The sequence below is a fragment of the Amblyomma mixtum genome, chromosome 1 (assembly GCF_055824585.1).
Source record: "Amblyomma mixtum isolate Tamu chromosome 1, ASM5582458v1, whole genome shotgun sequence".
In the NCBI taxonomy this organism is placed as follows: domain Eukaryota; kingdom Metazoa; phylum Arthropoda; class Arachnida; order Ixodida; family Ixodidae; genus Amblyomma; species Amblyomma mixtum.
Window position 1 is genome coordinate 86,098,887 of NC_143012.1, and position 18,335 is coordinate 86,117,221.

Here is an 18,335-nt window from a genome sequence, read left to right on the forward strand (position 1 = left end):
TTTGAAATGCAACTAATTGCAAAATAACAAGAGAATGTAATTGATTACATGGAAACAATACTTCTAACGCCTTACATACAACTCTGCGCCCGAGTTTCTGTCCCTTCACCGATTAAACTGTCTTGCTCAAGTGTACATTTTCAACAAAATTTTATATAACGAATTTCGGCTATATCGAGACATTTTACGATTTTTCACTTGTTCTCAACAATGAGTTTGAATTGTATACTCATCGAGCAGAGCTTATTTGAGACATTTTCTTGCATCACATTAGTAACTTGTGAGCCTGCAACCTTTTTTATTTTTTCTAAACGATTGCTAATAAGCCTTTTCTTTTAACTTGACCCTTACTTCTAAAAACACAATGTTTAAATGCGGCTTGACATTTCCAATAACCATTTAAGAGCAGTGCCATATCATTTCTCAAAGCACACGGGATATTTAACTGGATAAATTTTCAGTCGTGCATTAGCTTTGAAGGTTGTGAGGGTAGGCACCTGAATACCTCTTTTCTGTTTGTGCTATTTAAGGTCTGTAGGTAAACTATTATATGCACATCTGTCGATTTATTCAATTCTAAATACTTTAACTGACTAGCCACAACACAGCTCATTGGGATCGCCTGGTTGACACAGGCAGGGTTGAGCCTAGGTCAGACAAGACTAAAAATCAGCATGCCTTGGTTTATCCGGGCCTCCAGAAATAAACCAGAGCAGTATTCCAGCTCCGACTACAAAAACAAGGACTGCTTTCAGACAAAAACCGATCCCGGTCATCTTCAACTGTCTGTTGCAACAAAGTGCCTGTGTATCCTGCTGCTGCCTATTAATTTTCGATCCTTTGGTATCCAAATCAAGTATTATGCATTTTGTGCATTACATTTCCCTTCCACATAAGCCTCTGGGTTTGTTTGGTTTCCCGTTATCTCTCAATGCATTCCACTGTTAAATGCCAGAGAATATCCCTGGGTCGCAAAGATGTGATAGAATGACATTTGTCAGATGCCAGCAAGAGAGCCAGAGCTAAGGAGCTCATCTTGACGGAAGGCAACATACATCTACAGCCTGTACCCACCCATTTGTGGCATAACAACTCTGCAGACTGTCACAGGCAGATCATAGACTGCATGCATTCACAAGACAAGGGCAGTAGCCAACACTGTAGTCCAGCACCAAGACACTACAGTCCAGGACCAAGCCATGTCATGCTGCTGACACCAGTGCCATCATCACTCCATTGACTTGGACGTACGAAGCATCTTCGTTAACATTTCGTGGATCAGCCAAAACATCCTACACATCTAAAAAGTAAAGACATAAGCATTTCAAAACTTCACATGGCCACATGTGACCCCAGGGGGTTGAGTCCGAAGATAGGAGCACCAAAAACGCAGAACAGCTACTGCCTTGCCATAAATGACAGCGTGACACCAACGTCAAACGAGAAACATGTACAGTTTATTCTTTTCTCAGTCAACTCACAGCAGCCACTCATTTCTTGGTCCAGTGCACACCACAAGCAGGACAGCGTCATTTTCTCCTCTGCTTGTTCTTCATGTTCTGCCGCCTTGCCTTGCCAGGACGTTTCTGCAAGACAACACGAAATGAAAAAAAAATATACTCAAACCTCGATATAACGAATATGGATAATAAGAATTATCAGTTACTTTGCTGTTTGTAATTATTTTTACTCTATATATCGAATGTGGTATGCCATAAAACAGAAATGACGAATTGCCAAGCGCCAAGCTGTGCCGTTCGGATGGCAGGCAGCAGGCTTTGTCTTACTACATGAGCGACTATACTTGGTTTCATACATCAGCTGCAGTGCTGACAAAGCCAGTGCTCCTGTTCACGCTGCCTACATCCGCGATCAAAAAGTAGCGCGTTCCCTGTGACAAAGCGAAAAATAGTAAATGTTTTGCCTGCAGACATATTAAATGATACGCTTGTCGTGAGCTTGATAAAATGCGCTCTTATCACCAACAACATGCTGCCCCTTTCTCGTGTCTCAAACCACTCGACCACAAAACAAGCATGGAGTAACATGTCTCTCTTCATAGAGCAGAACGTTGGGCCAGTTGATGCAGCGACATATTCAAGAAAACTCTGCGCACAATAACACAAGATGGAGGGAGAAACACACACACACGAGCGCTCGTGTGTGTGTGTGTGCGTGTTTCTCCCTCCGTCTTGTGTTACAGTGAAAGCTCGTTAATTCGACCCCGTTGATTCGGAAAATCGGATAATTCGACGCGCATGCGAGGTCCCTACAATTATACATAGGAGTCTATGGGGCGAAACTCTCAGTATTTCGAACAAATTTTGCCGTGCGTCAGTTAATTCGACTTCACTCCGCAGCCCACCAAGCCGGTGCGCCGAGAGCAAAAAAAAAAAAAACACTGCCACGAGCGGCGCTACTGTATGGCTGATAGGCCATCCGTATGGTCATCATCATCAGCAGCGTGAGAGAGGGCGAGGGAAGCGAGGTTAGCGGCAGCCGAAGCGGCTGGCGTCTTTTCTTTGTGCTTTGTTGTGTCGCAGGAGTCGTGTTGGTGTCGCGGTTATTTAACCATAAGGCAGTGCCTTTTTTGGTAATTGCGCGCTTTGTCAGCGTGTTTACTGCGCTGCTTGTTGTTGTCGTTGTGACTGAGAGAAGGATGAAAAGGAAAGTGCAGGGGCCTGCCAACTGGCTACAGCCGAGCCACCACCGCTGCCACGTGCAGATAGAGGAGAGTTAAAAGACCAAAGGAAAAAGTGGAAGAAGAGAAAAGACGCGCGTCGCAGCGACAACCGCGTCCGCTGAAGCGGACACTAGCTGAAAAAACAGATAAGCGGCCGAAGCCGCGCTCGTTTTACCTCTTCCCCGCACTGCTTTCGAGTGGGTAGCGCGCAGTGCCTGCGCGCCTCGCCTTTGTGTCCTGTCAGCTGACCGAGGATGAAATAATTGAAGTGACAGGTGCTGACAACGACGATTCGTCGGAAGGTGACGATTGTGAGCAGTTGTCCCAAATGCCAAAGCGCACGGTGAAAGAAGCCGCAGAAGCCTTGTCCGTGCGGGAGGACTTCTGTGAACAAATCCCTGACGGTGCGTGTGCCGCAGAGCACCTGGCAGCTGTTAGAGATATCGTAGTCGCTCAGATTCGCTCGACAAAGCAGACGACGATAACAGATTTCTTTGCCAAATAAAGGTACGTCCTGTTGCGACAAACATTGTTTTTCGTTGTTCATTCGATAAGGCGACATTCGGATAATTCAACAATTTTTCGCGGTCCCGTCAGTGTCGAATTAACGACCTTTTACTGTATTCTGCGCAAAGTTTTCTTCACTTTTTCAAGCCGACTACTTTCATACCTTTCACAGCGTTGCACATGATGTATGAAATAAGAGTATAGTGATGGTGTGGCAAGCATTTGTGCCACGGAAGATATAGTGGTGTGAACATATGAGAGCCAGGCAATCGGCACCCTTCTGCGCCTCTCAGCCGTAAACAGTGGTGCCCCGGAGCCAGTGACATGGTTGGTTGTAGCCTTCTGGTGGCTATCCTTACCTCACATTGACTGGAGAGGAGCATTTCACTCTCTCCAATCTGCCACTTGCCAACCAAGGTTTAAGAAAGATGGATGGACAGATAGATTTTCTGGCACAAGGGTTACAATGCTTGCATCAAAAAGACAACTAAGAAAAGAACCGATGCAAAGTTTGAACTAAATATATAAGACACAGAGCAGCACAAGATGCATGTAACATTAACAAGAAAATAAAACAAAAAGAAGAGTATTGATAAAAGTACCTTATATGGCCACGTATAACCACTTCGAATGTAAGTTGGGCCCCCAACATACAGATATTGCTGGCCAAAAAAAATACAAGTCAATGCATACACCACCATACACCACGTCCGCATCCGTAGTGCTTCGCGTCGTCACATTTCGGGAACATTTTCCGAAATAGTGGTCCTGCGTGATCACTCAATCTTAGCGGCAGGTTGTGTTCCACAAGAAATCCCGTGAAAAGGCACTCCCCACGGATCACACTGTCTTTGCCGTTGTTTTGAAAGAAATTGCCAATGGTGCCCTGCACTTCTGCAGCACGAACATAGTTCTTATGCTTTTGTGAAGCGATGTGTACCTTGATGTCATTCTTGCCGCCGTGCGAAACGCTCACATCACAGGCGCACGTGGTACAGAATCCATACTTGTCACCTTTTCGCGAACTGACAAAGCACGGAAACTCTGTTGTGTACGATTTCAGAAATACTTGCAAGCACTTCTTGGCTTTCGAAAGCGCCATCGATCATTCCAATTCGGGGAAACACAGAGAGCAGTTTGGGGTTCCGCACTTCACTCGACGACCTGAGAAAGCGCGGCTAGCGCATCCATGATCATACATCCTCCATGCGGTCATATAACGACTGGATTGCTAAATCCGCGAGCCAGCCTGAGACGATCTAATCAGGAAGATCAAATATGGCAGTGCCTGTCGGTTGCTCGCGTTCGTGGTGGTGCCGGCGGCCGCTACCTCGATTCAATGAGTATGCTGGTGACTGAGTGCTCCTGCGCTGCTTTCCGGCATGATTATAGTATAGGACGTTATAGGATTATGGCTATAACGTGCAAAGAAAAAAAGAATAAGAAAAATGAGAAAAAAAAAACGCTACGCTGTGGCGGCCACTTCTCGGGAGATTTGAGGTCACGTCCGTACAATCGGGAGATGTAATCAAAATTCGGGAGACTCCCGGACAATTCGGGAGTGTTGGCAGGTATGCACCACACTCCGTTACGCCGCCGCGGTGGCTCAGCGGTTATGGTGCTCGGCTGCTGACCCGAAAGACGCGGGTTCGACCCCGGCCGCGGCGGCTGGAATTTCTTTGGAGGAGAAATTCTAGAGGCCCGTGTACTGTGCGATGTCAGTGCACGTTAAAGAACCCCAGGTGGCCGAAATTTCCGGAGCCCTCCACTACGGCGTCTCTCATAGCCTCAGTCGCTTTGGGAAGTTAAACCCCATAAACCAAACCAAACCACACTCCGTTACGTAGTTTCCTCCGGGATCACATCATAGTGCGCACACAACTCAAGACAATGGCAAGGCAAACAGCCGGAGGTAAACACCGACCAAAGGCAATGAAACGTCACCCTGTCCTGCTTTCCCTACCTGCATGCGGCATGGCTGAAAACAGTAGACCGAATCGCCAAAGGTGCTGTGGATTCAGATATTTGAGCAATACACAGTCCGAAGCTTCCACCACGCCGCAAAGATTACTGGAAGTTTGCTTTTTGTCTGCTACAGGTCCAGGAACAACGATCAGTGCAAGCGAGCTGGGTAACGGCTCGCAATCTGAATTTTTGTTAGCGGAACCGATTCGCATTGAATAAACTATTTTTTTTTTTTTACTCGTAAAGGTCCATGCAACCTGCTGAGAACTGGCATGGGCACGAGGTGTATGCTCCCAGTGGCTTGGCTGAAACTGCCTTAGACCCCATAAATACGAGGTGTCTGGTTTGGTTTGGTTTATGGGGTTTAACGTCCCAAAGCGACTGAGGCTATGAGAGACGCCGTAGTGAAGGGCTCCGGAAATTTCGACCACCTGGGGTTCTTTAACGTGCACTGACATCGCACAGCACACGGGCCTCTAGAATTTCTCCTCCAAAGAAATTCCAGCCGCCGCGGCCGGGATCGAACCCGCGTCTTTCGGGTCAGCAGCCGAGCACCATAACCGCTGAGCCACCGCGGCGGCTACGAGGTGTCTCAGGGAAGACTCTAAGTAGTTTTCAAAAATAGGCTTTTTGGGATAAAAACATGGCTTTTGCGGCATAGTATTTCCAATGTTGGCGGACACCGGACAGCTGGTGAATTGTCTTATGTAGTAAGCTGGTTAACTAATTTCTGATAATTAGCTTTTTAACTGTCATAGTTAGGCAAATGGTTGCAATTAGAGATTTATAGCTGGTGATTAATAAATAGCCATCTTTGTTTTTAGAGCTTCGAAACGAGACTTTCCTCGGCTCTGTGGCTCGACAAAATTTGGCTACATCGTGCCAAAAAACATGCGCGTTCGAAAAGCATGGAGGCAAAGCAACCTTTCCAGGGCATGTAACTAGTCAAAAAGCCAAATTTTGCCAAGCCACAGCACCAAGGGTAAGCACGTTTTCTAAATTCTAAAAATTAATATGGCTACTACTAACGACCAGCTACAAATCTCTAACTGCAACTAGGCACCTAAGAGTAATAGCTGAAAAGTTCATTATTAAAAATTAGTAAATCAGCTTACTACTTAAAACGATTCATCAGTTTTCTCGCATCTGCAACACTGGTAATATTATGCTGCAAAAGTCATATTTTTACCGCAAAAGACCTTTTTTTTGAGAATTAAAGTCTTCCCTGAGACACCTGTTATCGGTCAGCTCTGCATACAGGTCGACCCCTCAATTTTGAATGATGTTGTTGATCTTTTGTTGCAAAAAAAAAAAAATAGACTCACAAGCAGCCATATATACGTATGTGCACACAATCTATGCATACAGTATGTGTACACTGCAGCTAGTACGCACACATGAGGCCACATTTAATTTAGGTCAGCAAAAAAAACTCAATGGCGCTCGCCTGGGCAATACGATAGATATGCGTGAGTGGTCATCATTACCAACTACACTTGATGATCACACACTGACTTCTTTTTAATTTCTTTCATTTTTTGTCCTTGGCCTCTTCAGTCTCGTAATCTTCTAATGCCGCAACATCGGTCATTCTCTACTTTGCATTCACAGATCCCTGGGAGTCCTCATACTCCTCCAGGCGCAGTGGTGCAGCGGTTAAGCGATGCGCCCCTGCACTGCGATGGCAAGTGCTGCCACCGGTGGGGATTATGACACCCAGGTTGCTCTTCCCGAGCAAACTCTTGCGATCAATCATTAAATTAACTGCCACCTGCCAGGGTGGGCAGTTCCCTCACAATCCGATGGGCAGGGCTTCACGTAGGGTTCCACTTTCTCTCCGCCATGTCCCCCCTAATGCTCACGCATTAAAAAGCATAAAGCATCGTCACGAGAGGCAACGCTGATCCCGACTCTCTGACGGGCGTTAACGCTGTCCTAACAGGAGGGCAGGAAAGTGGGCCAAACCTTGCCGGCCCCGGGTGCCGTGTTGTGCTTCTTCCGACTGAAGCCCTCCACGTCGGCCGAGCTGCTCGCCGTGTTGAACTTGGAGCGCTTGCGCTGCCCGCCGTAGCCATACTTCTTGTCCTTGTACTGCCGCTTCAGCTGCGACCTGGCACGGTGCACAAAGTGTGCGAGAGAGGAGGAGAAGGGTGAGAAAAGCGACCAGAGGTTTGCCACCACGGCGATATTGAACAACAGCCGCGGTGGCCCAAAATGCCGGCGTCAGTCTAGGCGTTCAGTAACACCCAGTGTGGGATGAGGGACGTCCACTGCATTAATGCCAGTACACTTGCATTAGTGCCGCGGGTAAGCGTTCGTGAACTCCTCGTGACGTCACAAGTCGTGTTGTATTTTGACCAATCAGTGTGAATTATCGTTGCACCTGGTGCATTACGCCGATGACACCACATCAACAGAAAATGTGACTTTAACAGCTGGTGCTGTAAAAAGTGGTTCGCAAGTCTGCACTGCTGCTCTGTTAGGCTTAGCACCAATCCACCGATTCCCTGAACATGTCTAATTCCCTGAACGTGGCGTAGTCAGGCTGATGATGATGATGATGAATAAGATAGCAACCTACAGCCTTTTCATGTTTTGGATAGATGGGCACCGAATGTGAGAAAAGAGGCACCAATGCCATGCAACGAGATGTATTATTTCATGAAAAGCAAGTTTACAATTGCTGAGGGCAATTAAAACCCACTGAAGTGAACAAAGCTAGAAAATATCCCTGTAAAGTTTGGACATGTCTGTTTATTTTATTGTTTACTGCCACAAGCATGCACCTTTAGAGCTTTAAAGCAATAAGGAAATATTCACATGCTCGCTAGAAACAATCCAATCATTCTGAAAAGATAACGTCATGTGCGCGAGTTTTTACGATGCTAAGTACTGTTCCTGGTGTCGCAACTGCACCATCTAGAAAGTTGCTGGCCGTATTTTAACAGAGCCCGGTATAGAAGCGTCTTGCTAACACAGCTTTCAAGCCCTGCTACTTTTGAGGGTACAAGTTTGCACAAATAAACAGTCTGCGTTGAGCGCTCCCATGTGCCTCCTTGATTAAGTAGCAAGACCACGCATCACTAAGTTGAATGCCACACTGCTACAACCTTCAGTGCAAACAACAAACAGCTTTGCAACACGGACCTCACTCCATTAAAATGATGTCATGTCTTAACTTTTCAGACATGTTAAATTTTTTTGGGACTTTTCTGCCACACACCCCATAGACTCCCAACTGGTAGCTCAATTCTTCAGACCTCATGTGCACTCAGTGAAGCTCTGGTGCCAACCGGTGGAACCTCCTAAATTCAAACTCAGAAGATCTATATTAATTTAATAAAGTGTCATCTGAACTGAAGAGAGCCACATCAAATGGGAGTGCTCACAATTCATGTAAGGTGACTGCACTCTACATATGACCCTGTGCTTGTACTAGGTCACTGTAGCACATCCTCCGCAATACTAATGTCGTATAAATGCGTGTAAGGGCCGCACCCGTGCATGGGCCACAGTTTACCAAACTGGAAGAAGAGCTGCTCTGCTATGCGATGGAAGTGCGGAACAATGGCTACGCATTGACAGCGGACATGCTGCGCGGCTTCTTTTGGGATGAGCGTGCACCAGAGCACAGGACCAGCTCCGAATCGAAATACTCCGCGAGTGACAACTAAACGTAGAATAAATGCCGCTCATTCCCCGATTGGTGTTTAAAGAAATTTTGTGTACACGTGTGTATCTCGCTTGTTTGGCCGCTCAGCGCCGTTTATAAGGCGCTGACAAGCACGCGGGTTGATGGTCACGCGATAGTGTTAAAGAATTGGCCGAGTGTACATACGAGCAGCATCTAAATGAAAATAAATACTGTCACCATTGTGCAACCGCTTGAGTCGCATTTGTTTCAAGGTAAGGGTGTCTTTCGGTACTTTTGCCGTTGAAAAAGATTTTTTTTTCATTTTTAGAATTGGTTAGTTGGGGGGTCAACCTATATTCCAGTCCAGCCTATATTCCGGTTTTTACGGTACATACAGGCAGCTCTGATACAAAGGGGAACACATTATATAATTCAGCAAACAATTACTGTCTAAGTATGAGTGAGAGGCACTTTTTTCTTTTTTTTTCAAAATACAGTCAAGCCCACTTATAACAATATTCAAGTGCCATGGAAATACCATTGTTATAACCAATAATTGTTATAACAGGGTTGTGCCGAAAAAAAAAGAAAGGATGACAAACTTCAGAGCATTTATTGACAGTAAATACCCAGAGGGGCTTGATTGTTCTAATGCCTGTAAAAGCTCATTAAATCGAACTTCAGGGAACCGGAACAATGTTCATTGTTCACCGATGACCAAAGCACCGCCATCACTGCGCCACCGGGAGCTTTGCGCACCTCCACGTCACAGGAATCAAGCCGGCTTTTTGGAAGCTATTCTTATCGGAAATTCAAGAAGCATGCAGAACCAAGGGTGCGGACACAGCTGACAAGAGAAAAACCGCGCTGGCTGCATGCACGCGCGCTGCACTGACTGATTAGGGGTACGCATGGCGTGCGTAGCCAATGCAGCAATGCAGCAGCTCTCCTGACGCGATGACGCCTGCCTCTTTTGCTTTCGTGGCGTTGCTGCGCCAGCTTAGTCCATTGGTCGGCCTTACGCATGCACGCTTTTGTGTTGTAAGCATGGTTTTGCTGGTGTGGTTGTAGCATTTCTTTTCTTTTCCTTGGTTGACACTCAATTACCAGATTTAATTGTTATAACCAATAATGTGCCTTGACAGCATTGCTATAAGCAGTTTATTTTACCATAGAACACATGGCAAAGCTGAGGGTGCCATCACCGACCATTGTTATATCCGATATATTGTTATAAACAGTATTGTTATAAGTGGACTTGACTGTATTAGTTTCTTACCAGACGGCACCAATAGAACATTTTTCTACTTTGCTGTAAGAATAACAACATAATTCATTCTTGAGTGCAAACTGAGTGTTCCCTTTCATGCTGCAGCTACTCGTACGCTCTCCACTGCATGCAAATGACTCACTTTGAGAGGCGTTTGCCCTTTCCTGGCTGGTTGCCAGCTGCTGCTGGTTTTGGGCCTCTCTGCTTTCCGGTGTTCTCCAAGAAGTCTAGCGATCCCTGGCCTGCACAGGAAGAAGGAACAAAATTTCAACCGTTTACTCACTGGGTACGATGAGTGATCAGCACCATACTCCGCGACAACTTTTTCTGGCAACAGAGAAGCAGTTATGGAGCCCGAACACATCCTCCCTTGAAGGTGCACTAAAGAGGATTCCAAGCTCGTCTTTTTACCACTGGAACTCGATTTACACGCTCCGGGCGTTCTTAGAAACATCGAATTATTGTCCTGTGCAGCCGATTTCCCTATTAAAGGTGCACTGAAGAGGAATCTGAACTTGTCTTTTTGCCACGGGAACTCGATCTACACGTTCCTAGCATTCTTAGAAACTGCGACTTATTGCCCTGTATGGCCGATTTCCCAAATTAAATCGAATTAACAGCCGGCTCCCGCCCTTTTTTTTTAATTCTGCCTCGTACGGTGGGCGGAGTCGACCAACGCGTGGAGTGCCTTTCACCCAGTCCCGTGGCGGCTTGCCGCTCTGCCATCGGCGGAGTAATACGTAGTAGTCCGTAGTAGCAAATAGTCCGCGCGTATTTTTATTTCTGCGGGCTTATTTGGCTTATTTTGTGGCTATATTATCTGCGAATGAAACTATTTACTCATGGAAACCTAAAAAACAAAATAAAGCGAAAGCAAAGCCTCCACGGAGCTGGCTGAAGGGAACTTCACGCGTTGGTCGACTCCGCCCATCGTACGAGGCAGAATTAAAAAAAAAAGGGCGGGAGCCGGACGTTAATTCGATTTAATTAGGGAAATCGGCCATACAGGGCAATAAGTTGCAGTTTCTAAGAATGCTAGGAACGTGTAGATCGAGTTTCCGCGGCAAAAAGACAAGTTCAGAATCCTCTTCAGTGCACCTTTAAACTGAATTAGACATCCCAGCTTCCGCCTTTTTGTGTTTAACTCCCCTCCAAAAGCAGGAGGAGTCAACCAACGCGTGAAGTGCCTTTCAGCCAGTCGCGTGACGACTTCGCTTTTGCTTTTATTTTGTTTTTTTTTTAGGTTTCCACGAATAAATAGTTTCAGTCGCAGAAAACATAGCCGAAAATTAAGCCCAGGGAAATAAAAATACGCTGGACTCTGAGTTACGTATCATTCCACCGATGGCAGAGCAGCAAGCCACCACACGTTGGCTGACTCCTCTACTTTTCGGAAGTGGGTACAAAAAAGAAAGGGTGGAGCTGGGACGTTTAATTCGATTCAATAGAGAAATCAGCCGCGCAGGACAACAATTCAAAGTTTCTTAGAATGCTTGGAGCGTGCAGGTCGAGTTCCAAGCAGTAAAAAGACGAGCTCAGAATCCACTTTAGCGCATTTTGGAGGGGGGAAGAGAGTCTTTGAAAAAATTATTTATTAATGAAGTGACAATTGCGAAATCTTCAGGGATTATGTATTTTTGCAAGCAGATTACCAATATGTAATTTAATTTTGTTTATAACAAGTCCTTGTGCACTTATGTAAGACGTTTAACTTTTTGCCAAGAGCTTTCAGGAAATTCTGCTGTAGGGAAGTTGATGAAATGCATGCCATAGGTTTCTCTTTACATCAAGAAATGGAGCAAGGGTGAAATTATCATCCGGCCTATTATAGAACATGAGTTAATAAGGTCCAGAAGTAGCGACTTCAGAAACAGGTAGAAAAATTTGCATTCCTGTTTCTGGAGTTTCCAGGAAACACACTTGAAGCTACCAAGGTACTTCAGCACTTGATTCTATAAACACCAGCTCATGTCAACACTCGAAACTCAGGAATGCAGGCATTTCTCAGAGCAGAGCTGTGTTTTTTGCAGGCATTCAAATGTTTTGCTTGAGCACGCTTGTCATCTTGCAAAGAGTTAAGAGAAGGAGCCAACCAAGGTCCGGTACCTTTGTGGAAAGTGTCCACGCATGACTGAGAAGTACAAAGCATGAAGTGGAAGAGACAATGCCTTAATAAAAGGGAAAGCCCTTGCCTTTCTTGAACTTCTTGAGGTTCTCCATCATCTCTCGCTTTTCTTTCTGCCGCTGCTGCATCACTTCCACTTGCACCTGCAGAATAACGAGACAACATTCACTCCAACAGACAACAAACCTCCATGGCGAGAACTACTGAGCACAAAACAGTGGACCAATGAAGAGCTTATTGCGATATAACTATGCAAGAGGCCAACTCTTAAAAAAAACATCATCACCATCATCATTAACCTGACTACGCCCACTGTAGGGCAAAGGCCTATCCAATTTCTCTCCAATTAAGCCTGTCCTGTTCCAGCTATGGCCATCCTACCCCCAGAAAACATATGAGAATTTTTTCTTTAACGCAGTGGCATCAATTAAACTGGCAAAATGAAGAGTGTAATTACCCTTTAGGTGAAAGACAAATTAACAGGAAGAAGAAAAAAAGACAATCATAAGTCATCAATGAGATCCGAATCCATGATTTTCACCATGTTCCGTATGGTGCGTCACCAAATGAGTGATAGCACCAGCAGCCTAACCTTCTACTTTTGAGCGTGCTTCAGTTGTGTGTGGCCTCCCTGTGAGAGTGTTCATCAGCACCACAAAATACGTTGCCTTCCTTCATATGTATGTCATAAGAAGCCCTCCGTTTCACTACCCTTGTCTACCCAACAGCCTGACCCTTTATAAAGTGCGAGCCGTGTACATGTCACACATGCATACAAATGGCAAAATTTCGCTCAAAACGGGTCTAGGAATTCAATGACATCACTTTCAAGGCATTTTGACCCCTGGTTTTGTGGGGGGGAAAAAAAAAAGAAGTACTTCATAAAAAGACCTCAATGTGGTATGACACATAAGCAAATGCAACATATAGACACGCAAGGAGCCACAGTTTGGCCACCCCTTGTACAGACACTGTAGAGCAGCTGTACGCGTTGCCAGACAGGCCACACCAGCCCCAATGGCACTGCCGACGAGCTCATTAAGCTGTCACTAGAGGACGCCACCGTGCTTACTAAATTTAGCGGCAGAGCTCTAGGGCAGCCAAATCAAACATTACCGAGCACATCAACTTGCGGAAGCCGACGAGCTCCTTAAGCTATCGCTTAAAAAGTGCACTGCAAGAAGGTGCCCAAGTCCTGAACTCAATGCTAATGCTAAGCAGTTAAACTTTCAGTTCATTCAAGACCCTCAGCCAAACCAAGCATTACATCTCACATCAACTTGTGGAAGCCGACGAGCTCCTTAAGCTATTGCTTAAAATGCACTGCAAGGGGTCCAACTCCTGAACTCAAGGAAAGGAATCAAATGCTAAGGAGTCAACCTTTCAGTTCATTCAAGACCCTATAGCAGCTGCATCCAGCGACCAAAGACCAAATCAGGAGACAGGGCAAAAGAGAGAGGACACTCGCCTTCTTGCCGAACTTCTTGAGCTCGCGCAGCTTGCGGGCCTTCTCGGAGCGCTCCAGGGCCACCTTCTTGGTGAGCAGCTTCTCGCGCACCTTGGTCATGTGCGTGTCCGACTTGGCCATCTGGGCAAAGTAGTCGTCGGGGCGCCGGGTCACCACGCCCAGCTGGTGGAGCCGGGGGACGCCCTCCAGCACGGCTGCCTGGGCCTGCCGGTAGCTGAGCGAGGAGGAGAACGGGCGCCATCACCCACGGGAACAGGACAAAGATCTCGCAGTGATAGCATTACATCACAGCTATCACTGCAGCATTCGGAGGGAGCCAAAGCTTAGAGGCCCAACAGCCAGAAAGCAAAAAATGAACAAGCAAGTTCTCTTGCATGTTACAGCCATAATCCAACTGTTGAAATCAAAAAAACATGAAAGAAATGTTACACTAAAAATCAGTAAGAGGACACACGTGAATTCCACATGGGGAAGGAATACAGACACCAAAGATTCAGTGTCCTTATTCTTTAACCCTTGCATGCCCACAGCACGAGTGTTACGTATCTGAAATCGCTTTCAGGCATACAGCCACTCGAGCTGCGCCGCCGCATAGCCAGTCTTTTATTATTTCACAAGTTATTTTACAGCGATCTACGAACTGCACGCTACATGGTCCCTCCGGCACGCATATCTCACCGCATTCTCCACCAACTCCAAATCAGCCAACCACGTGCACGCACAGTCACCTTCGCAGCTTCATTTTTTTCTCGTACTGCCGCGGACTGGAATGGCCTTCCTGCTGACATTGCAACAATAACCTGTCCCGCGAACTTCGCACGTAGAGCTAACAGTTTTTTGTCATCATCATAACACGATTACTTTGTCTCACCAAACGTTGTACCCACCCCTTATGTAATGCCCCTGAAAAGGGGTCTTTAAGGAAATAAAATTGATTGATTGATTGATTGATTGATTGATTGATTGATTGATTGATTGATTGATTGATTGATAGCATAAAAAGTCCAAAGCTAAAAAAAAAGTATAAAAAACACTCACAAGGCCATCTCGCGTTTGAAGTCGTGGTGAACGGGGTCTTCGTTGGATCCCATGACCACAGTGCCTTTGCGGTTCTTTTGCAGCTCCATGTCACCAAACTGCTCCGAGAGCTCCGGCGTCAGAGGTGCCAGCCCATTCACCATGGTCAGGGTCTCGACCCAATCCAAGTCGAGCTCCATTTCTGCCAGCTTCTGTTTCAGCGCTGCCTGCAATGATAGAGCGAATGGTCAACAGCTCTGGTGAGCAAATATGCCTCGTGCATGTCGTCAACAAAGTTTCGAGCCGACAAAAACCTCAAAAAACTTCGAGGACACCCTAATTACCATGGCAGCCATATTCCAGTCCCTCCCCCCCCCCCCCCCCCCTCCTAGAGGAGAGGGGGATTTCCCTCTCTCCAGTTCGCCACCTGCCAACCATAGCATGTTGCAGCTGGCTATTCCGTGGCAAAGTGTGACAACGCCAATGGGTTGGGTGCGGGGACATGGAGCTCTTATGCTGTTCAATAGCATTGTTTCTTTCTTCATCAACAGAATTTAAGCTAAAATTATCCACAGAGCTAAAAAGTAATCAGTACTGGCAACATGAGCAGGGTATGTGACCAGCGCCACATACTCTCTGGCAACAATGGCTCAGACGGTAATGAGTCACAGATGTTTAACAGGTAGGTACAGCGCGGCCACCTCCCCAACAGATGTTGGGTAATCAACACGGGGACCACCAAGATATGAAAGGAAAATGAAAATGGATGAATGGGCGAAGACGTCGTAGAAGCATAGACATGGTTAAGGTGAAGCGCGGAGAGGAAGATGAACTCAGACTGAATGACAGAGAGAAAAACGACAATAACACACAGCTAAAAACCTGGGCTTCTGATGCACTTCACGCTGCCCACACTGCACAAACCTAAAATTCACCTTTACTCCATCTCACAAGTTGTCTGCAGCACTGTGGAAGCTATAGCTGTCTCGGCCGATCAGGGCTGCAGGAGCACAACAAATAGGCCCTCAAATATTTGAACAGTGGAGAACTATTTTTAAAACATTCATTGCTGCGACTGGATAGGTACTTCAGGCTTTCTTGGAGGAGAAAACCTGCGTTTCATTCACTAGTTAAATTAGGAGAGAAAGTCTAAGCGAACACAGCATTGTGGAAGCCTGCTGCAAGGTGCCGCCATTCACAAACATGCCGTACCCCTAGTCGACTGAGTTTTCTGCATGTAGGAGACACAGCCGACTGGCACACGTTCTTTCCAAGTGATGGAGCCACCTGATGAGGAACGATCGGCAGAGGAAAATATTTGTGCAGTGTGCACCCTTCTAATAGGCTGAGATTGCCATAGCATCCACAGTGCTGCAAATGAATTGTGAGATGAAGCATATGCTCATGACTTCATAACTTGAATAATTTTTATCAATCCTACTGATCTTTACAAGCTGAGTGCCGAAAGCTAAAAGCAAACAAATTGTGAGCGGCTCCCTATATCAAAATGGCACAAGTGCCTCGAGACGGGCATTAGAACTTGAGGCCTTTGGCACTGATGTACATGAATTCTGCCCGTGCAGCATGAAACTGGGTAGTACTATTTACAGCTGCACAAGACATGCATTAATTGTGCAGCCAAAACAGGGCATAGACTATGAGGTGGTCCCCAGCCAAAGCGAGAAAGCCAAAAGCCCCCCTCAAGACTGCAAATGTGTGTTGTTACTGGGACACGAGAAGGCACACAACACTTTGTTCCAAACTGTACAGTCAGCGCCTCACTTTGCACGTAAGGCACTATCTACTTTCGCACTGCTATCCGAAAACCGCAGGTACCTTTTCGTAAGGTGTGAAATGGGCTGGTCTTCTTTACAACAAGCAGTAAATTTAATGAACATTCACATCTAAGATTAACACATCGATACAAAGTAACGCTTCACAATGCCAGGTTAGATGGACGCTATTGCGACTATTTCGTCGTCAAATGGCCCGGCCTTTTCGACACGAGATCGAAATTTTGGTGTGGCCCTGCAAATCTTTCGAGATAAAGAAATTATCATTACTCTACACTGTACGATTCCTTTCATGGCATACTAAATGAGTAATATTCGACGCTCACGCAAGGTGTGCTTACAGGGAATCGCGCGGTCAAACCGATTGAAGGTGCCCTGAAAGAACTGGCTCGTCCCGTAATAAAACGAACTTTGAAAGTTGATGATCATGTATCGGGCGTCGCTTACCGTGTTGTTGATGAACTCCTTCTTGACATGAGGCGCAACGGCGTAGAGTCCAGGCTTTAGTTCGCCTTTGGCCAGGCTCTCTTGCAGCTGAAACCGAAAAGTGATCAAACGATCACGCTCAAATCGTTGCCCATCAACCCCCGATCTCGGCACCCCCTAGGAGGCAGGGGTTCGCTCCAAACAAACATCACACCCTAACGAAATCACACGCTAACCGCGCTACATGTGGCTACCAGTGTGCTTCCAAACTCCTCACAAGATACCATGCGACTGCTTTCGGCACGAAACTTAAACATCGCATGCAAATGCCGGTGACCAAGAATACTGCCAGACAGTACTTGCGAGCAGTGGCGCCTCTGGTATAAAAACGTTTTGCCAAACAGTAGCCACGACAAACCAAAAACATGTAAAAGATTCACCAACGGCGTTTTCACCAAAGAGTTAAAATCACTTGGGCACGTGTTGACTATCATACGCAAGCATCGTACAAATGATGGCCAAGTATACCTCTTCATCCGTATCCAGTGATTCTGAGTCAGACATTTCCTCTTCTGGTGGGCACTAGCGATAGAAAAACACAAATGATGGCACTGAAACACACGTAACTCCGGAATCCCACGCTGCACACGAATGATCCGCACGTCAAGCGCACGCGGCCATCCACGGCCACTTCATATACATCAAACATAAGCCTGTTCTCGAGCAGCGCCGCAATACTTTAGAAAAGTTCCCAGCGCAGCCACACTAGCGCTGTCTACCTAACAAACGACAATAGAGCGCCCTCATATCTACTTGCCTTCAACTTATTTTAAAAAGGCATAATTCAAAAGCAAATTTATTTGCGTGCATGCAATTACTGGTCTTAATGATAGTAAAGAGATGAGAAAATTAGGAAAAAATTTTTGATAGTAGAACGCGATCCCGTTCGCATCGCCTTCTCATTTACTCAATTCCTAATTTGCATAATCACAATTATTCGTGTTCGCAGCCAGTATATTAACTCTACGTGCGCAGCAGTCTCGCTTAAACCGCTCGCTTATTCTCTTTGGAATTTCACGCAGGGATGTCATACTATGACGTAGTACGGTGCCGCCGCGGTGGCTCAGTGGTTATGGCACTCAGCCACAGTCGGCTGCTGACCCGAAAAACGCGGGTTCGATCACGGCCGCGGCGGTCGAATTTCGATGGAGGCGAAATTCTAGAGGCCCGTGTCCCCGTGTGTTGTGCAATATGTCAGTGCGCGTACGCTGAAGAGCCGCAAGTTGTCGAAATTAGTCGCTTCGGGACGTTAATCCATAAAACCGAAATAAACCAAACCAACCTCGCCTTTTGATTGCGTCCTTTCCTGATTTGGTCAGAGTTAATAATAATTTAGCGTCTTCTGCAGCATTCGCGACCCCCACAACAAGCAGTGCGCGTTTAGCGT

General features: G+C 46.3%; 1 protein-coding gene and 1 long non-coding RNA gene across 2 annotated transcripts in view; one reads left to right on the forward strand and one right to left on the reverse strand.

Moving 5' to 3' along the window:
- LOC149367099 (uncharacterized) overlaps positions 1–18,335 on the forward strand; it is a 434,438-nt gene that overhangs the window by 347,069 nt on the left and 69,034 nt on the right. The window lies entirely within an intron of this gene.
- LOC149367107 (putative rRNA-processing protein EBP2) lies at positions 1,436–17,598 on the reverse strand. The gene is made up of 8 exons (XM_089554172.1): positions 17,417–17,598; positions 16,910–16,996; positions 14,691–14,896; positions 13,653–13,866; positions 12,252–12,327; positions 10,202–10,301; positions 7,121–7,265; positions 1,436–1,586 (listed from the first exon to the last, which is right to left on the reverse strand). The coding sequence occupies exons 1-8, from the start codon at positions 17,450–17,452 to the stop codon at positions 1,530–1,532; spliced, it is 921 nt and encodes a 306-aa protein (XP_089410298.1). The 5' UTR covers positions 17,453–17,598; the 3' UTR covers positions 1,436–1,529.